Consider the following 22539-nt stretch of genomic DNA (forward strand, 5'->3'; position numbering starts at 1 on the left):
CACACACACACACACACACACACACAGCTACCACACCTTCCCCTCTCCTCTCCACACTCGCTATTCTATGGCGTGTTTTGAGTTTGCCTTTTTTCGCAGCATAGCTGAGGGCGCCTCTGTCTGTGAATCTCTGTGTGTGTGTGTGCAGTTGATAACTGTGGCTAAAACTGCAGACAGAGACAGCAACAGTGAGTGAAAGAGAGAGAGAGAGAAAGGGAAGCCAGCACACTAAACTAGATAAACACCACGAAGCTTGGCCAGCTTCAAAACTGAGAGTTGAGCTCGAGCTTCAGTTTTTGAGGTTCGCTTGCTCTGAGGTTGAGGTTGCCCCTCCCCCTCCCTTTACCCACCTCTGAGCTGTGGCGACAACTGACTAATGATATGTATATACTAGACACACACACTCATACACCGTACAACAAAAAAAAAAGCGGCTAGCTGAAGTTGACCAACCACAGCTCTCTAATTAATGCCACCCATTTCCCGGTGCCAAGCTCTGTTCATCTGTCTGTCCATCATCTCGACTCATTCCCTATCTCTGGCTTAACTAATGCAACGAGTTTGCGGCTTCACTCCACAATACTATAAACTATACTCCACTCTTTGTTGTTGTTGTTGTACTTACAGTGTATGCTCAGCGAGATGCGCTTTGAAACCGATGGGGGCACTCCATTCGAGGCGATGCACAGATACGAACCCATCTCGTTGCGTGAGATTTTCGTCAGCTTCAGCACTTCACCGCGGTACGAGGAAACTGCATAGAATAAAACAAACAACAAAGGAAAGCATGTGAGTACATTAATTGCTTAGCAACATGCTTCAAAATGAGTTAATTCATAAATTGTTTCGACTTCTTAATTAGCGCACAATTCATAGATTGCTCATATTATTAGAGTTTGAATTATTATTTATTATATATTTATTTAGTAATTCACTTGTTTCTTTCGGAATTCATTTATAATATATTGATTCGTTATTAAGTACAGTGGAATCCGGTTATAACGACTCTGCTTTTAGTGTCCGTCCGGTTATTGCGACGAAAACTCGATGGCTTGGTTGGTCCCCATACAACCTTAAATGAAAGGGCCTTTGCCTAGTACGTCTCCGCTTTTAGCGACGAAATTTTTCACAATTCAACCGGATATTGCGACGAAAGAACAAAATTCGGGGAAATAATGCTGTCGGGAGCAGCAGACATCGCATGTTAATGCAATGCTGTGACAGCGTCTGCCAGCAGCGCTGTATGCTCTCTGTTAGCGATCGCTTGCAGTTCGATCGGCTTATTGTTTGTTACTCTTGTTTGACTCTTCAATTGTAAAAACGCTTGTAATCGTGTCGGTGGCGAAACTTGTACCTACTCAAGTCACAGCCAAATTGTCTAAAGTGGTGGTTACATATACTTACATATGTACCAATAATAAACAATTAATTTGAAATTCGCGTGTTTTATTTACGAACAATAGACGTGCAAATAAAGCTACTAAAAAAGCTTAGTAGTGCAACAAATGCCAACAAATTTAAGTATCAAACGACGCTGTTAGAAATGTATGCATTTATCAGTGATCGGCACTCTTGCTTGTGTTCGTAGGAGCCTAACGAAGGTTCTTACATTCTCACTACTCTCTGTTAGTTTTAGCTGACGCCTTAGCTTACGCTAAGGAACATGCATAATATGGAAAAACCATGCTATTAAATTATATATATAAATTTGTTCGTTTTGTTTAACCCTTTCATGCCCACTGTTGCATATATGCAACATTGACTTTACATTTAACATTTACATTTTCGTATTTATTTATGTTTATGGATGGAGAAATGTTGCCTAAAAGGCAATATTACAGTAAGGACATACCATGGGTCTTAGAGTATCGAAAATCGGAATGAAAGATACTTGGGGTTCCTTTTAATCATTTATGGAAATAATATTTTCTATATGTCCCCATTTTAATTTGAGCATGAAAGGGTTAAAAATGAATTTGTTTTATATTAAAAACCTATTACGAACATGGCAACCATAAAAAAGAACAACAATAAAATTAGTTTTGCTCCTTCGGGGTATAACGATGCAAAATCGTCGGTCTCTTGAAAGTCGCTATAACTGGAATATACTGTATATTGATTCGTTATTAAGTATTTATTTGTTTAGTAATTTATTTATTTACTTTAGTAACTTATTTATTTATTTTGCATTCAACTCATAATCCGAAATTAGGAATATAATATATATTTAATAGACTACTTCTTAATTTGTTGAGTTCCTTATTAGCTGCAGTGATCATTCTACACTATTATTAGCATTTTATTAGCAACAGTGCTCAGATGATTAATGAATTTTAACATTAATCGCAGGTAGCTGTTGATTAAAGCTGACCTCACTCACTTAAATGTTTGCTTGCAACACTTTCTTCCATTCTTTTTTTTTTCATTTTTTTCGAATCTTTTTATATACGCTAAAACATACCGATATTTGGTATATTGATATAGAGTGCCAAACATATCAGAGATGGTAAATCACTCTATATAGTATTTTGAATGTATTACGATATTAATAAACCGAATATAAACTTAGCCATTGATCAACATTTGCAATGCTTGTTATGTGCACACATGTTTAGACTATAGCTTAATGCATTTCATATAAATTTCTCATATTAATTTTAATGAATAATCACTTACCCAGCGTCTTGGTGCCTTGATTGTCCTTAAGCACGATTTCGCCGCCATCCTCGCGTCGCCAAGTGACAATTGGCTCTGGATAGCCGCGTGCGCTGTTTAAAAAGCACAACAAAAAGAAATACAAATTATAATTAATTGAAATGTGCGAAATTAGTAGCAGAAAGTAGAAAAGTCGTAACATCATCGAGGCGCCTTTAAATGCCCCCAAAAGTAGGCAATGGAAAATTGAAAACGAAGCCGAGTTTTGTCTATTGCATTTAATACGCCGCGTTGGCCATTGTGTGTGTGTGTGTGTGTGTGTGTGTGTGTGTGTGTGTGTGTGTGTGTGTGTGTGTGCGTGTGTGTGTGTGCGTGTGTGTGTATGTATGTATATGTGTGTGTGTGCGTTTTTGGCCAAGTTCTTGTAATGTAGACACGACGCCGTCTGTGGCTGAGATTCTCTTGAATGGCGTCGTCTTTTTAGAGAGGGGTGTAGAGTAGAGAGTGGAGAAGGGGGAGGGGGGGCAACACCCATAGAGCCATGTTGAGGCAGCAGTTAAACAGCGCAGACACGGGTGTGGTAAATTTTTATGATGCCGCAAACAGATGCAAAATAGCCAAGTAAAAGAAAGTCGCCCACACACATAGATATATATATATATATATATATATATATATATTTATATATATGTAGAGCAGAGCCTGAGACATTCAGAGTTCAACACAATAGCGACCGCCTGGGCACCAGTCACGAGCAGAGTTGCTAAGAGTTGGTTTAAGACCGAAACCAAAAGCAAAAGCAAAACTAAACGACTTTGCCTTGTCTTCTAGCCTGGCTGATTGTTTGCCTCTCACTCTCTCACTCTCTCTCAGTAACATGTTTATTCATGAAAAACAGCTGCATTCACATGCAAACTTGCACATGCATCAAAAGATGTGTTTTGTCGCAAGTAATTCTAATAAGCATTATTAAGCATACGACGCGTTGGCCATGCGTTTCCGCTTTACAACTTGTTATTAAATTGCGCACACGCATGATTTCAAATGTATTTGCATTGCCAATTAAATTACTGCAATCATAATGCATTAAATATATTTAGGCGAGAATTTCGAGAGGCAGCTGCTGAAAAGTTGAACTGTTATTGTTGATGCTAAATTGCAATATTTTTGACAATTGCTTTCACTTACTGCAATAAAGTGGCAACATTAAGTTCATTTTGAAGTTAATTTATTGAATTTAATATTGTTATATACATTGCTGTCTCTTTTTTACGAATAAAAACACTTAATGATAGAAATATGAATAGAAATTTTACAAGTGTCAAAAATCAAGAAGATAAAAAGAACTTTGACAGTTCTACTACAGTTTACTGCAGTTTTTCTACTATGTAAGGATTATAATACGAGTAAAGAAATATCTCTTTAAATAAAGAAATTTTAATTAAAATAAATCGCCCTTTGAAGATATAAAGCTGCAAGGTTATAATTAAAACCACGTTCAACCATTTTTTCGCCTAAACAAATTATAAAAAAAAAGATAGATATAAAAATTGGTGTTATTGTGAATTTTACAGATGTATTTGGGAAACTTTCGAAAGTAAAAAAAACATAAAGTGAATAAATTTTAAAAATTAGTAAAGCCTTTTCTTATTGCTCTGGATTAAAACTATGATATATTGAGAACTAAGATGTATTTCAAGAACTTTTTCTGTGCTACGATAAAATATATATTTGCTAATTTTTTAAATGGAAAAAAATTTCAATATCAGTCTTAGCTCCAATTAAAGCGCTAAGATTATTTGTTAAGTATTTTTAAATGTTTTTTATACAACTGCGAAATTAAACACTTTTCCGCTTACAAAAATGTCACAAAAAAAATTTTATCGCAAACTCTCAATTAAACTCTTATTACATTAAGAAGTATAGAAAAAATTATATATATAAATTTTGGAGTGTTTGTTACAAAAAAGAAAGATATAAAAATGTTGGCTTTTTTAAATTTAGCAGCTGTATTTATATTTTTATATACTCCCATATATTTAAAGAGGTGTTTTTTTTTTTCAATTCCAATAATTTAATCAATTTTAAGGCAAATTCCTTTCAATTAAAAAAAAAATGTAAACCAAACTTTTTGGTATACTCGAAAGTATTCTAAACTAAAGAATTTAAATGGCCTTGGCATAATAATACTGAATTTGATACTAATCATAATTATAACAATACAATAACAGTGAGCTGAAAGACTTTAATGCTCTTTACAAAATCGAAAATAAATATCTTTAAAGATGACGCGAAATTGTAAACGTAATAGACAAAAGCCATATTTTTGTCTCTTTATGAAGGATTGAAAAAACATTGCCATTTAAAGCCCATAAAATGTAAAGCCAAAACAATTTCCATTTGTTGGCAAGAGCACACACACACATGGCTCACACACACACACACACACACATGTGTGTGTGCTTGGCTATTAACAAATGAAATTAACAAATTGGCATTGAAACCGCATTCAGCATCAGCTTCCAGATGTGCAAAACAAAAACAGTAACAGAAACAGTGCAAAAGAAAAAGAAAAACGTTTAAACAATGTGGTTGTGTCTGGGCAAGTGTGACCAGAGCAGTCGTTTTTTTGCTATACACGCGTCTGCTTAAAGTTGAATTCGTTTTATGGGACTTTGCCCTAAGTGGTATTAAAATGGAAAAAATTGCAGACGATGTCTCTAATAGCTTTCCACGCACACACACACATGTATGTGTATGGTGAGAGAGAGAGAGAGAGGGAGAGAGAGAAACTAGCGTTTATCGCTTTGGTTCCATCATTCTGCGGTTAAATCGTTAAAATTACTTCGTGGTCGTGGTCAAGTTCATAAATCAACGAATGGCGAGTCGTTGTCGCAGTTAGCTAAAAGCAAAAAACCGCTGCAAATAACCAAGAGAGCAAACGGCGCGTTAAGCCAAGCCAATAGATACCCTGTAATCTCGTTGCCAACACTTCGAGTGGGAGTGAGAGAAAGACAGAGAGAGAAAGAAAGAGAGAGAGAGTAGAGATAGGGATGAGAAATAACGTCTGCGTCTCGAATCGCATGTGACAACTGTTGGACTCGCTCTCTTTGTGTGTGTGTGTGTGTGTGTGTGTGTGAGTGTTTTTGTATGTATGTGTGTGTGTTTGTGTATTTGTGTTTGTGTGGCCAGGCAAAAGGGCAGATGGAAAGCGCCGACCCAAATCAAGAGAAATGAAGTGTCGCTTAATTTGCTGACATTATTAAATGATGATGATGATGCGGGTGGAGAGTTCAGTTCATTCGTTCATTCGTCCGTCCATCGTCTGCTGCTGTTGTTTTTGCCCCTCCCCCTCGTTGTTGGCTGCCCAGTTAAAAGGACCACAGCACGCGTATTAGCTTCTAAATGAACTCAAAACCCAAAAACATACAAATCCACGCTGTGTAAATCAACTAATAGTTACGAGTAGAAGCGAAAACCAGTTTTAGAATTCGAGTTGGGCATGTTGAGAATGAAAACACGGGCTGACTGCATTCAAGCTTGTACTATAATTATAGTAAATGCTTTTGTTACGAGGCTCACATTGCGTATGCGTATTTTGTAGTCAGTTTTCACTGAGTTCGATTTGGTGTTAAAGTTAAGTTGAGCCTGAGAGTTGCTTTGCGAACATAAATTTATCTGCACTTAACTTCACTTTTTGGAGATTCCTTCTATTTATAAATATTATTATATCATCTCAACTTTTTGGAGATTCTTTCATTGAAATTATAAATAAAAATTGATATTTTTTATAATGTGGTTCTCTATTTATACTTTGTAATATTAAATTTGGACGAAGTCTTGGCGAAAGCGTAAAATAAAACACGTCGTTCTGCTTTGACTATTTATTCGCGACTAATAATATCGATGTTAATATTAATGCACTTCTAATATTAGTTATCAATACTTATATTCAAATTGGCATTTTGAACAGTTCATTAAACATTTTTCAGCTTTAAAACTGATTCAAATTTGTGTTCAACTCAATTGAATGCTCAACATTTTAAAGCACTCTTTAACGAACTAACTTTGACTCTGCACTCAATAATACATAAATAATATGTAGGCGTGTCTTTCGTACACTCACCGACATGTTAAACGCACTGAACTGCCCTCGGGCACAATGACATCGGATGAAGTGTCCTCGCTAATAAAATCTGGCGGTATGACGACATCCAAGAAACCAATCTGAAAGCAAAGAATTTAATACTTTATTAGAGTAGAAGTGAAATACATTTTGCAACGTGAATGTGTTGCAACATCATTTTAGTTCTGATCCACTTAAAACTAAGCAGCGAAATATAAAGAAACATAATTAAAGATTTTGCAGAGGAAAAACTATTTATACAAAAACCTAATTAATGCAGGTTCATGTATAAACTTCAAAGTAAACAATTTAATATCAGAAAGCACTCTATTAAAAGACGTTAGTTAAACTAAGTAAGCTTCCTCATATGTTGATAATTGATCATTTATTTAATTGTAGTACAACATTTGAATATTGAGGCCTATTTGAAAAACGAATTTAGGTGCCAAAAAATCAAATTTTGTTCTTAAAAAGTTTTCAATACTCAAAATGAATATCTTAGTAGTTAAGCAGAAATAGTTTTATACTTGTAATTGTATTCGTTATTTCAATAAAATAATAATAATTTGATAATATTTAACAACAACTCAGGAATTAAACAGAATTATCATCTATAATTTATATTGTTGAGATGTTTTCATTAATGCCAACATAATTGTTTACAAATAATATCTAAAAGCTATTTTATTATTATTACTATAAGCGAAATTTCACAAAGCAAAAGTCATAAACAAATAACTTCAATAAAATGCGTCTCAATTTTAATCTTTCACAGATTATAAATATTTGTGGAACTGTTAATTTGTTTTTTTAGTTCTTTGTGCAGCAAATTTGATTAATCATTGTTTATCTTATAATTCTTTGTTTTTGCAGTATAAACATAAAGTAAAGTATGGCAAATGTCAGAAGTGTAAACAACAAATTTCAGAATTATAAAAAACGAGCTAAAATTCAATTTTCTGTGTTGTGGTAAGTGAAACACTTATGATATCATTGAAATACTATTTAAAGTATAAGAAAATGTTGTTGCAAGTGCAGATCAGGTATAAATGTTGCCATATAACACGAAGAAGAAGAAGAAGAAGTGGGGGAAGAGGAAGAGTAACGAGCGGGAAAATGGCAAATAAAACAGTCATCAGTAAATGCGGCCGGTTAGCTAAAATTTACTATACACTCAGCGAAAATTTGCTGATTATGCAGGCGAGGTCATAAAGCAGCAAGCAGTAAGCACTGTTCACACACACACAGATACAGAGAGAGAGAGAGAGACACACACACACTTACACATGTAGAAAGCGAAGCAAATGAAATAACGCTAAATAGTTTAGGACTGTGTGACAGCAGTAGAAGAGAAGAAGAGAGGGAGAGAGCGGGGAGTGGAGGGGGCAAGCAATGGTAATAGAAACACACACACACACACAGACAACAAAATAAAGAAAAAGACAAGTAAACTCATACACACACACACAAACACACGAATGAAAGCAAAACAAAGCATAAGACAATTGGGCTACAACTGCGTTTGCAGCACTCGCTTTTGCTCCCTTCCTCTCTCTCCCTTCCCCTCTTTTGCCCCCTTTTCGCTCACTCTTTATGCTATGCATTGCAGTGCCAGCTGCCCCCCCTCAGCCCCCCTCCCCTGCTGCTGCCTGTTGTCCTTGTGAGAAGCGTTAAAGTAAAAATAAAAATTAAGGAAGCATGAAATACATTTTATTGGCGCCATAAACTTCACTTGGCTGGACACATGAGTGTACGTGCGTCCGCCACACACACACACACACACATGTATGTATGTGTGTGCGTTTTCGCCTTATTTGCCATAGTTTTCGCTTTCGATTTGCTGCGCTTTCTTTCACTTTACGCAGACAAGGGCAACAGCACTCCAAAGCAAAGTTAGCAACGGATAGCGAGAGAAGTGAGGGGGGAAAAGTAGGGTAGTGAGTAGGGAAGGAGGGGCAACAAACGTACAATAAGTGCGACGACGACAAGTGCGTTGCATTCCCCATTTTTACTTCTTTTTTTTTTGCTTGCTGTTGTTTTTGACCGACAACAAAACAAAGCAAATGCTGCATGAAATTTTCCTGGACACTTTGGGAAATTGCTTTCAAGAGCACAAGCACAAAATATTTATAAACATTTTCATTGTCTTCTTAGCTGTGCTGCTGCTTCACATTATTCATGGCAACCTTGCAACCTTTCGCCGTCGTTGTTCTTGTGCTACTTATGCTAAGTACAGCTCAAATGCCAAGCAAAACCAACTCTCGCATTGAACTCGCATGCTGCATGCCAAATGAGCACTGAAATGCTACTAAATAGCCTTCAAATAGCAGTAAACTGTTTGCTATTGCCACTCAGTGCAAATTTAATATCAGCTACTTGTTCACATTGTTGATTTCATAGGTGTTCACCTATGCGTTCTCGTATTTATCGCACTTTCCTTCTAAGTAGTTTCCATGTTAAATGCAATTAACAAGTTGCCTCACATCCGCGAGCAATAGATGGCGCCAGCTCGGCTTCGCAAGTAATGAGGCTGAGTTTTGCAGCTTAGCTTGTTGATGTTTACTTTATATAGATGGCGCCAGTGTAGCTTGGCAAGTCATGAGGCTGAGTTTTGTAGCTTGGCTTGTGAATGTTGCTAATTAAGTGAATTCAAGTCGACGGACACTTTTATAAGCCAATATTAATAACGCTTAAGCAGTGCAAATTTTTAGTTGCTCTTTTTCACATTTAAACACTTTTTGAGTAGCAATTATTTTGAGTTCAAAGCGCACGTCTTTTTGCTCATTCTTAGAGCAGTATTTATTACACATTTGCATCAGAGTGGATAATTATAATTAAATTGATGTAGTAGTTTACTCAAATTATATTTTATCAGTATAGTAATAGTAATATTAATGAGGTGCGGTTTAGCTTTAAATTAGCGAAAATTAATTAAGAAAAGATCAACCAAATTTTTGAGTGATTTCAGCTGTTCTTAGTTTTGTTTTGTCTAATTCTTAATAGAATCCAACAACGTTAATTTCAAAATTTTAAGGAGGCTGAATTAAATCACATTTCCAAATTATTTACAATAAATAACGCTTGCTGTATCAACGTTGCGTATACGCAATATTAACCTGGTTGTTTTACTGTCTTTGATAGTTTTCAATTTGATTTTTGCTTTGAATTCTTCCTTTTTAGTCGAGTCAATTGTGTTGATGTCTCAATAGTTTAGATAATGCAAGAATTCAACTAATTTCCATCTCATTTTTAATGCAACCTCAAACAATTTTGGTGACACGCTCTTGAGAGCGTCAACAACAATTGTTGATCAATTTTTAGCTTAACATTCGATGGCTTTTGGGACAAAACCAAAAATTTTAGTTGGTATTTGAGTTGCAACATTTTTTTTTGGTAAGGCACTTCGTTGAATTCTCCATAATGTAAATATTGTATCATTAAGAATTAATCGATTAAATATATATCGAGTTAGAAGCCCGATCGATAGGTGTATCGGTCGAGCACGAGACGAAAGTGCGATCACTATGTAAAAGAACTTAAACGGGAGAACAAGTTGTGAAATAAACTGAAATAAAGAAATATAAAAAACCTGACAATTATAATAAAAATAAAGTTTATTTTATTCTTTTTCTTATATAAAGCTAACAAATTCATTTAAACAAGATTTAAATAACAAAAATGTATTGTTAAAAGATATTAGGATGAAATGAAGATTCTAGATTCGTTCGATTACAACACAAATGAAATTAGCGAAGTAAACTTGCCACTCAACTTAAACTGTTTCCCTTTTCGTTGAGCTTAGCTTAATTTCAGCTCTATTCTTAACTCTTTGCACTCACCTGACTCTTCATGGGATCCGTGTTGAGCTGACACATGTAGCCACCTCGATCCTCCTCGGAGACGGCCTTGATGTGCAGATTCCAAGTGTTCTGATCCAGGTGGCTGACTGTGACCCGCGGATTGTGCGTAATCACGTTCTCGTGTATCGCCTGTATCGCTTTTGTGTCTGCTTTGAGCCAACCCACCTGTGGATGAACAATAACAATTAAATGGCTTTTGTTCTGTGTTGTGTTGTGGCTGTTTAATTGGCGTGATTAACTTTTGCTTTCACTCGACGTGAAGTTAAAGTGAAGCAGCTTTTAGTTAGTGCTTGTTATCATAATGAAACTCAAAGCGTTGCTTAGTGTATTAAGTGGTTCTTATGTGTGTGTGTATGTGTGTTCGTTAGTGTTTGTGTGTGTGTGTGTTGTTTACTTACCCGATAGCCACCCAAGTGACGCACGTGGCAGGTGAAGGTGGCATCGCGACCCACGGCAACGGACACATTCGAAATGCTTTCCACAAACTCGGGTTGAAAGGCGCCAATCGCTGAGGAAGAGAGAAGCGGGGAGGAAAAGCTGAGATTAGAATGCGTTTTGCGGTGTGCAAGTGTGTGTGTCTGTGTGTGTGTGTGTGGTTAGTTGTGCAAGTTAATGATATCGCAGTGTGGCCACCGCAAGTGGCTGCAACTGCAACTTCAACTGCTGCCAAAAAGTCGGTGATTTATCGCTTTTAAATGTGCGCGACGCGTCGCTTGCCAACTAACTAGCAAAGCCAAAGCTACCTCCAACAATAAGTAGAGCAACAACAACTAGAAGAAGAAGAGGAAGTACAACAACAACAACAACAACAACTAGAGCAGCAACAACTAGAACAAGCGACAACTCGCTTTGGCCCAAGTTAAGCGCTGAATAGAGCATTTTAAAGTGAGCTAATTGAATAGATCAACACTCATGAGTGAGCTAGTAAAGAGAGGGAGAGAGAGAGAGAGAGAGAGAGAGGGGTACGGTGAAACAGCGAGTGGAAGGGCGACATACGCAAATATATAAATAATTTATTGAATCATTGAAAATCAAACATTTCACTTGCAAGTTTTGCAAAAAACTTTTTCATACTCCACGCAAAGCAAAAAAAAAAGGTGAAAAGGGAGCAGCCAAGAGAGGAGAGAGAGGCGGGAGAGGCAACTGCCAGACAGCCGAGCACGAACAGCAGCCGTTGCCCGTTGTTGCCACAGCAAAGTGCCCCAACAGCAGCAGCAGCAACAGCAGCAGCCGCCGCCTCTCGCTCTGTGTGGATGGTAATGCATGCAAAAAACTTTTGCCAAACTTGAAATTTAAATATTTATAGACAGTGCCGCTGGCAGCAGCAACAGCAGCAACGGCAGCAGCAGCAGCGGTGGCAAGTGGCAAGTGCGTCGCTTCGCGTTGCGTTGCGTCGCATAACTCGGAGAACGACTCAAGCGACGCGCTTTTGCTTTTGTATTGAATGTGTGTGTGTGTGTGAGTATGTGTGTGTGTGCAGCAACTGGCAACGGACTGAAGCCGCCTTGTACTCCACTCTTATGGCCATAACAGCAACTGACAGCGGAGACTGACAGCCAAGGCGGGAGGGTGACAAGGGGGAGTCACAACGGGGGGCAAGTGGCAAGTGGCAAGCGAAAGAATGTGCTGAATTGACGCAATTGGCCGAGGGCATGATTTATTTCGTACTTTTCAATGCTTTTTCAATTTTATTGTTAACAAAAAAAAAAGCAGAACATGAAAAGGATATCGATATCAATTGCCGAGCCACAGTTATGAACTGTTCATTTTCATTTGCTTCTTTTACACTGTTCGACAAACGATTTGCAAAGTTTATGGAGAGTGACTGAAAACAATCGTAATCATGATAAGTGCTTAAATAGTTCTTTGTTTTTGAAATAATTATTCCTCTATCATACTCATTATTTAATTCGAATATTCAACAAATTAGATGCGTTCAACAGTTTGTAAAGCAATTCAATTTTGTTTAATTTTCATATACTATAATTTTAATTAAAGTAAATAAAGTATTATTCCAAAAATATACCAAACAATATACCACAAAAATACTAAAATATTCCGCAGATCATGTTTGGTATATCGATAAAGTACTACATTCGCAATATATTATTCCAAAAATATACGAAACAAAATACCACAAAAATATTCAAATATTCCGCAGGTCATGTTTGGTATATACATTCGCAATATATTATATACCATAGAGTACAAAGTATACCAAAAACATATAATGAAAATACTAAAGTATACCGTACAAATAGTATATCGACAACTTTTGAAATATACCACTGAGGTTTAAATATACCAGATTGTCAGCCAAAGCAGCTGAGACACAAAAGTATTTCCTCTATAACTTCAATAGAAATTTTTATCTGATTGCAACCAAATTTTCAGAAATTAGAAATACTGTAGTTATTATTGTTAAAGTCTAGAGCAAATAAAATTCAATTACTGCCAATTACTGAAGCTAAATATAAAACAAATAATTTAAACAAATCATTTATTTTGTTTAAAAAGCAAAGTTATATAATTTTCAAAACTTTATTAAATTGTCAATTTAAAGCACCTAACAAGAATTAAATTTGCCAGTAAAGTATTTTGGAAATAAAGTATTTGATTGCTGCTTTAATTGCAGTTTATTGCAGCTTATGGCTTATTTATAATATATAAACTAATAATAATATAAAATACATTTTATTACAAATATTGAATATATATAAAGAATTACATGTGGAAAAGAAATGAAAGTTCAATTGCTGAAAACTGTTTAAATTATAAAACTTAGCTAGAAAGCAAAGTAATATACATATTTGTATGGCATAATTGAATTGCCAACTTAAAGCACTTAACACGAGACAAATTTGCGAGTAAAGTATCTTAGAAATAAAGTATCTGTGGGCTGCTTAAATTGCAGTGCTGAAATACTTGAGCATTTGAGCAAAATTTTCGGCAGATGGCAGTCGCAGATTGGTTAACCGGATATTACTTAATTCTCTGGCGAAAAATAAAAACTAGTTGCATTTATTTTGCAGTTTGCCTAAAACGAAATAAATATAGTATAGAGTATGTTTGGAGTACGAAGCTGAGGTCAAAATGGAAGTTTTCGAGTTGAGTTTGTGGCTTTTGGCTGCAGCTCTGAATTATTTGCATAGATGTTGTTGTTGTTGTTGTTGCAGTTCTTGAAGCGAGTAATCAAGCGACGGACTGACTGACTGACCGACAGAGTTTTTCATTAACATGAGGTGGGTGGAGGGAGGGTTGGGTGAGGAAGAGGCGTTGAGATTTCGTATCAAAATCAACAACATCTAAAAGTTCAGAGAGAGGCAACAAGACAACAACTACAAATCTTTGGCTGCAAATTACAGCAGCACACGCAAAGTCACACAGGACAAAAGGAGCTCTTCAGACATGCGAAAAGGACACCCACACACACATACACATGTACACCAATACACACACACACACACATAGACAGAGAGTGTAGAGTGGCCAAACAAACTGCAGTCAAATGTAGTTGCTGCTTGGCTGAGCTGCGGCTTGTTTGTCAATCTGTTCAACTGGATGCCAAACCAGCCAAAAGATGGCGAGAGAGAGTGCGAAAGAGAGGGAGAAACCAAGTGGGAAAGAGACGGAGAGAGAGAGAGAGGTGACTTCACTTCAGCATTGTGCCAATTCCAATGAACTTGTCCCTCAGCTGCAAGTCCAGGCGTTTCCCATTTTCATGTTCTGTGTATGAGAATGAACCTGGCTTCAGTTTTGTTTTGCCTGTTTTGCCTGTTTTGCCTGTTTTCTACTTCCTGGCCTAAGCACTTTGCAAGTCGCGAGTCAATTAAGCCAGCGGCCAGCTACCTCGATCCGGTTTCATGTTTTTCACAATTTTCGCACGTTATCATAAATTTTGGCGTCTCCGCTGGGACTCGACGGCCATTTCAATTTTCTTAGCCACTTTTCCTCTCTCCCCTCTCCACTCTCTCGCGTTTCCTTATTGAAGGCTCTGACTGCAGCAGGCTTGTCACTTTGCCAAGGTGCGGCAAATGTCGCTCCCAAAAGTTTAAATCACACAACGACAATGAGGATTTACCAAAGCAAATTTATGGTTAAGGACATTGGCAAAAGTTAAGCTAGTCTCTCTCTCTGTACGTGTGTGTGTGTTTCCATGTGTGTGTTAATAAAGTGTCTCGAGTGTGTGTGTGTGTGTGTGTGAGACAACAAAATATATGGCTTGGCCCGATTCGGTTTGTCGTTCGTTCGTTCGTTTGTGTAGAAGGTAGACCAAACACACACAGAGAGAGAGAGATACAAAGATGCCAATCTGCAATCTGCATGGCACCTTTTTTTATGGTCCGCACACACACATACACACACACACACACTCACAAATCCGATGCCAAAGCGCCAATGATAGGTGATAATGGCAAATTTGAGACGCTGCAGAGAGAGGGGGGAGGTAAGAAGTGGGAAGCAAAGCTCAACCGAAAAACAAAACTTGAATTAACAACCGAAATAAAGTAAAGTCCAAATCGAGACCTTAAAGCACTTTAAGGCACAAAATAAATAAACAAATTACGCGACAAATTGATAAAGAAAAATTCAATTTGAAAGCAAACTTAACTTAAATAAAACTATGTCAAAAAGCTTATCATTTTTTTTTTATTTTTTAAATTTGTTAAATGTATAACCTGTACAACTTGATAAGTATATTTACAACACTGAGATAGTAAATGAAAATTGAAATTAAATAGTGGCAAAAAGATAAAATAAAATTCGCTTTAAAAAGTAAACCTTTCGGAAACATATTAAATTTCAAAAATTTTAATTTCGCTTTTAAAACACACAAATTAAAACTAACTCCAGCAACTGAAACTATTTATTTATTTTTTGTAAAATAATGTGTTGTTATGGTACTTTTTTGAATCAACTTAATATAGCTAAGAAACAAAAAAAAATATATGTTTAATTTAACTAAGCAGTGTACAGTGAGAAAAGAAAGTAATATTAATTAATTTAGTTACACTAAATCACTAAAGCACATCTTTAAAGTTCACATTTTATTAAATAATATACATCATAAAATGTTCTTTGTTGTAAATAAATTTAAGCAAGTAAGGAAACTACAGCCGAGAGTGATCGACTGTGAGATACCCGCTACCCATTGTGAATTAAAGCAAAACAGTGAAGTATACTTTTAAAAATATACCAAAAATACTAAAAATATACCGAATGGTATAATTGGTATATTGATATAGCTCTGCATGCACCATAAGGAATATCATTTTTGGTATATCGTTGAAGTACTATATTCGAAATATACCGTAGGGTGCAAAATATACCAGCACGTTTCCCAGCAACTTTTCAAATTCATTTTTGAAACTCTTTTTCAGATTTGTGATAGATAAATATGGAGAAATTTGTTAATTAGATGATACAATAAAAAGAACAATCTACAAAGGATTACGCTTTGGAAACATGTAAGTTAAACTTTACATTTTTAAATTTATAAATTTCATATACATTTGCGAGATTTCAAATAGCAGCAATTTTTATTTATACTTCATTTTCTTGATCATAAAAGAAATGATTTTTGTATTAAATATTCCAACTGCTAGTTTTTTATAAATAAAATAGGATGTTAGATTAATTCATTTTTGTGAAATTTATTTAGCGTTAGATTTTTTGAAAGTGGTTCGTATTATTTTGAAACTTGCAGCTGTAAATCCAGTTTCGAAATTTAATGTAGCGACACATTAAAAAATAAAGCAGGCCAATTTAACTTCGAATTACATTAAGGAATCCAAATTGTATATTGTATAAATATACAAAATTGTACATTATTACATATATAAAATATAATTATACAAAATTGTTTAATATGAAAACCATAAATTAACTGATTTACAAAAAAGGCAGTAAAAAATGGCTGCTATTTTTATGTTCGCAGCTATATATTTGTTTATTTAAGTAGTGAGTCTTGAAAACTTGAGTGGTTATCATTAAATTTGAATTTGCTTTACAATTGCAATGCTTTAAGTTTATAGTGAAAGGCATGAACCATGCAATCTTAGTGAACTTTGTGACTGTAGTTTCAATATTATATATAAAGTACTATATATATGTACATACATATAATCGAATAGGCAAGTTGGTCTTTAGTCTGTTGGCGCTAAAAGTGGGGGCAGCAAAAAAAAAAAAAAAAGAAATGCCAAATGGCAATAGAGAATAGAAAATAACAAATGATGACTGCGAGTGGTTTTCGACGCCCTCCGCGGTTGGTGGCAAGTGCGCCTAATGGCCAAATCGCCAAGCTGGCCAAAATGGCCAGTCGAGACTTTGACTGCGACTGCGACTGAGACTTTTGCGGAATTTGCATTTTTACAAATCGTCGTCTACAACTTGTAGCACTCGCAATTGAATTTACACTGTCCAACAAGACAAAAAAAAAAGAAAATACAAAAAATAGAGCAACAAAAACACCAAGAAAATAGAGAAAAATTCAATTGAAGTCCATTGTTGTTATTGTTGTTGTTGTTGGTTTTCCTTGGGCCTTAACAAACGTCTTGCAATTAATTGTGTCTTGATTTTTGTTTCACACTTTGAAATGGGTTCGCAGCCCTTTTTCTAGCAAGTGGGCAGGCATTGCAAATGAGCGACGAGTTGCTTTTAATTGCCAAAGTTTTTCACACTCCCCGCATATCAACGAGCCTTGACTTTCCCAAAAGCGGGTGTTATTCTTCCTTCAATCTTAAATCAACATCGCGAGACGAACACGCATTTAATTTACAAATATTCAAAAAAATAGAATTCATCTAGTCTAATCAGTTACATGAAATGTGTTTGCAAAATATCAGCTTAACTGTTTGTTATTTTTGATATTTTCTATAAATATAAATTTCTTTCTTTTGCAAATTTTCAATTAAGTTCATTAAATGTAATAATAACGTAATTCAATTTTAAGCAATACAAATATTTTCCTTTGATTAGAAATTTGAAACTGTAAATTTTCATTTCAATTATTAATTTTTATAAATTCCAATCCTAACTCATTAAAAACTCAATTCGAATTTCAGAATTTTCTCACTCATCTGCAACGTGCATGTTTGATCATAATTTCAATCGCTTCAAATCGCTGTTGTTTGAATCGAACACGAACACGATCAATGCAAGTGCTCGAAGTTTGTTTGATCCAACTCACTGATCGAACATGCATCGAACAGTTGCAACGCCTTGAACAAGTTGTATGTTAGCGCGCTGCAAAGAAAGTTCGAACAAATCAAGGACACACACTTTGTCGTCTGACATGTTGAACGTTTGCATCAAACGCAGTCGAATGCTTCAGCAATGCTCAAAGAGCGTGTATGATCGCAACAACGAAATTATTAGCTTAGGCTTCTGTTAAGTATACGCAATGTAGAGCAGCAGTTTAATTTGTGAGTTAGTCAGAATTTTATAATGTTGATCACAATGCAATAATATCTTAAATTTTTAAATTTTCTTAAAACATTGTCAGTACATATTTCTTTCAATTGTGTATTTCAAATAAATACTCTTAGAAAAAATTTCAGCAAATATTTCTAATAAAGCACAAGTTCATTGAATTATTTTAGACACTATATGTTTCCACAACATTATTATTACTATTATTTTAATTCATAAATAATTAATTGTGTGTAATTGAGAATTAATGCAAATATTAGACAAAATTGTAGTTGCATTTGAACAAACTAATTTTAAGTACCGTTGCACCTTAAAAATTTTATTCAATGGCTTACTGGAAATATTCTATAAGATATTTAAGACAATATTCTTAAAAAATAATTTAGTAAAAATTTCAAGAACTATTAAAAAATAACGCTTAAGTACCTAAAAGAGTCGTACATCAAAAATTATATTCAATGTGTTGTGGGAAATAATCTTAAAGATATTTATGAATATATTCATTTCAAAAATTTAGGCCTTAAAAGCTAGACTATTGTAAAATCTTTAAAGAGCTATTCAAAAATTGGAAATAATAGGTTTTATTTTAAAAAACGTAAACTAAAAATAAATGAAGCTAACTAAATTATAATATATTTAAATAATGCGCATAATTATCATAATTATCTTTAACTTAGTTGCAGTTTAAAGAGCGCTTAAAAAATAAAGCCTAGCTGGCTAAATTAGTTTAAATATTTTATATGATATTTTTGTTTGCAGTAAAAAAGTTTTTGTTTAAGAAATGAAACCTACAAATAATTTTAGCTAGCTTATTAAGTTAAAATATTTTCTTTGTATGATTAACTGCAGATAGAAAAGTTTTTAGTTGCTGTTTATAGAGCTTTTATAAAATTAATTGAATAGTCTTGGATGGCTAAATTAGTTTAAATTGTACATCAAATATTTCTAAATATGTGCAGTAACAAATACAAATAATTTTAACTAGCTAAAGCTTATTAAGTTCAAATATTTGTTAACTAGCTAAATTAGTTCAATTATTGCAAAGGATATTTCTGATTATGTGCAGTAAATATGGTTTTTGTTTAAAAGTAGATTATTTGCATATAATTATTATTATGTACATTAAGAATAGGTTTAAGTTGCAGACAAGAAATAATTTGAATCAAATACTGCATAGGATATGTTAGCTTAAAAAGATTTGAATTGAAGCTTAGAAAAAAAAGAATCTAACAATAATTTTAACTGTCTAAATTTGTGTTGATTATTGTATAGGATATTCTTGCTTATGTGTTTTTTAAAATGAACAATAATTGTAGCTGTCTAAATGAGTGCAATTGAATCCTATCAAGCTAATTGATTTGAATAACGTTGCGTCGCTTGTAATGCAAACTTTGCTTTAGTTGATGCCGCAAGTGCAATTTAAAGTCACGTTGACTTTGCACATTTTTGTAAACACCCACAAGTGTTGCGAGTGTGTGTGTGTGTGTGTGAGAGTGTGCTGTGCATGTGTGTGTGTGAATGTGTGCAATTAAGTACTTAGTAACGAATTCGCGTGCACTTTTAGCTAAACTTTTTTATACGCTGTACATTTATTTTCATTTAATTTTTTCAGTTTTTCGTATGTGGGTTGCGAAAGTGGCGGTCAGCCGACGAAGCTGCCGCAGCTGAGAATATGTGGCAAGCGCCAGCTGATGTGGATGCAACGCGTTGCAACTCGCCGCTTGCCGCTTGCCTCTTGCCGCTTGCCGCTTTTGTGGCTGGGCTGTGGTCGCAAGCTCTAAAAGCTAAAGAACCGCTGCGGAGTGTGTGTGTGTGTGTGTGTGTGTGTGTATATGTGTGTGTTGATGACCCTCGTCGTATCAATTAAGAAAGACCCAAGGGACCAAAAGAGCGAGAGAGAGACAGAGATAGCGCATCGAATGTACAAAGTGGCAAAGGTTTGACTGTTGTTGTTGTTGTCTATGCGTGTTTTAACTGTCTGTTTGGCACAATCATGTGGTTTAGCTTACATTTATGAATGCACACTGCGTATTTGTTTAATGGTAAGTGTGTGTGTGTGTGTGTGTGTGTGTGGCGAGTAGCTTATCATTTATGGTCTCGCTCTCGTTCACGTTTCCAATTGCTGCCACATGCTGGGCAATTAATTTGCATTTCATTGATATGCACACGCACACATAGAGAGTGCGAGGGGGGAGGAGAGAGAGAGAGAGAAAGAGAGAGAGAGATACACACACTATCACACACTCACATTTTGCAATATTTGTTTAGGATTATTATCGGTTATTAATGTTGCTGTAATTGAAAATTATTTTCACTTTTATGTTTATCATTATCAGCGGTCATTACAACTGCCAACTGGCAACTTGCAACACGCCACACACACACACACACACACACACACAACTTGCAACCGGCAATGACCATGGCCATCGGCGGCACGTTTTGGGGTATGCTTTTAATGCATTCACATTCACATTCGCATTCACATTCGCATTCAGATTCACATTCACTCGACGCTCGCGACTCGCGCGCATTGCATTTTTATCACTGGGAATTATTGTTTACCGAGATTTAAGCGCCCTTTTTATATCATTTACAACACACACACTCGCACACTCATACACTCACATTTAATATTTATGCACTGCCCCATCGCATATTATTCAGCTTGTCTGTCTGCCAATTATTCACATTCACATTCGCATTCGCATCTCTTTTTTTACATATCTAAAAGAGCAGTTAATTGAACATGATTAAAGTGCTGATTACAGTGCACAGCGTTAAATGGCTTTTTGTTAAGTGATATGGAAAACAATATCAACAACAATCACAGCTACAAGAACAACAACAACATTACTTGAGTGACGTCACTTAAAATTCCACATATAATTAAAATTGTTGTGTTTTCATTCAAATAAATCATACACGCACATATCTATAGGTAGTCAATAAAAATGGCTGATTGATAAAGCCAGCTCAGTATCCACATGAAAATCCTAGAAATCAATTACATCAATATTTTTGCTCACTTTTCAAATATTGAAAAGAATGTTGCATCATTTTTACTTTCATTTCAAATAGAGGTATATTTTAGATATATAAAATTAAACTTCAAAATTTTATTGACAAGAATTGAACAATTTACTAAGAAATTAGAAATTATATTGAATATAGAACTAAATTTAAATATAAATATATTTTAGTATTAAATTCATAACTAAGTGAGCTTATTTTTCACAATTCGTTCATTTGAATGAACGTTCAATACTTATGATAAAAACAACCAAGTAACTTAATAAGAATTTATAAATTATATTGGAAATAGAACCAGTTTTTAATATAGATATATTTTAGTATTAAAGATATAAATATAAACTTCAAAATTAAATTAGAAACAAGTTTTCAACTTATTAAGAATTTATAAATTATATTCTTTTTATTGTTTTAAAAATTTTGAAAGTATTTAATGTTTAAAATTTAATTCATAACTAAGTGAGCCTATTTTACAAATATTGAAAAGAATGATAAAGAAATTTTACTAACACAATTCGTTCATTTGAAATATTTTACACTTCAAAATTATGTTGAAAACAACTAAACAAATTATTAAAAATGTAGAAATTATATTGAAAATAGAACTAAATTTTAATATATATGTATTTTAGTATTAAAGATATAAATATAAACTTTAAAATTAAATTAGAAACAAGTTTTCAACTTATTAAGAATTTATAAATTATATTTTTATTATTGTTTTCAAAACTTTATTAAACTTCAAAACTTTCAAAATTTTTTAATTTAAAATTGCATTCTAAATCAAGTGACTATTTTTTGTTAGACAGTTCTTAAATTGATATTGGAACATTTTTAAATTGCGACTATAGAAAAATCAAATCATGAATTCAAATATTTCAATAGATCTCTCAAAAATCCAGTAAAGCAATTTACAATTGGAAGTATAGGAAAACATTCATTGTATTTCACCCAACAAGTAAAGCTTTTAATTTTGAAGTCTGCGAATAAGTATAACATATATATTATGTAAAAAATTATATATATATAAAATTATATATTCAAACTCAAACTTTTAAACAGAAAAGTAATTTGTAAATGACAATTTCTTAGCTCAGTTTAAGTTTTGCTGCATTGAAAAAGAAATATTTAAAACTGATTTTGAAAAAAAAGAAATATGAACAATTTTCCTTCTTGTTATATAAAATTCCAATCACTTAACCACAATTTTTAATTATTATTTTCTTTAACTTTTTACTTGTATATTTAACTCTTTATTTTCAAAACATCGCAATAAGAATTTAATTTTCAAATTTTATTCACATTAACTTTTACTTCAATCTGTAAGATATTTGCATTTTATATTCGAATTCTTTTCGAATGTGTCAAATATTTTAAAGTACTAAATATGAATGTTTGAAAATGTTGTTGATCAATTTAAAAAATTGCTTAATT

The 22539-nt window shown here is 34.2% G+C and overlaps 1 protein-coding gene across 1 annotated transcript in view; it reads right to left on the bottom strand.

Annotated features, from left to right (window-relative positions):
• The window catches only part of LOC117578022 (lachesin), a 38457-nt gene that overhangs the window by 12978 nt on the left and 2940 nt on the right, over window positions 1-22539 (bottom strand). The window contains exons 2-6 of the mRNA XM_034263121.2: window positions 11040-11149; window positions 10621-10806; window positions 6782-6882; window positions 2677-2768; window positions 626-754 (exon numbers count right to left, since the gene is read on the bottom strand). Coding sequence (XP_034119012.1) covers window positions 626-754; window positions 2677-2768; window positions 6782-6882; window positions 10621-10806; window positions 11040-11149 — 618 coding nt within the window. The remainder of the gene's footprint in view (window positions 1-625; window positions 755-2676; window positions 2769-6781; window positions 6883-10620; window positions 10807-11039; window positions 11150-22539) is intronic.

The sequence above is a fragment of the Drosophila albomicans genome, chromosome X (genome assembly GCF_009650485.2).
Source record: "Drosophila albomicans strain 15112-1751.03 chromosome X, ASM965048v2, whole genome shotgun sequence".
In the NCBI taxonomy this organism is placed as follows: Eukaryota; Metazoa; Arthropoda; class Insecta; order Diptera; family Drosophilidae; genus Drosophila; species Drosophila albomicans.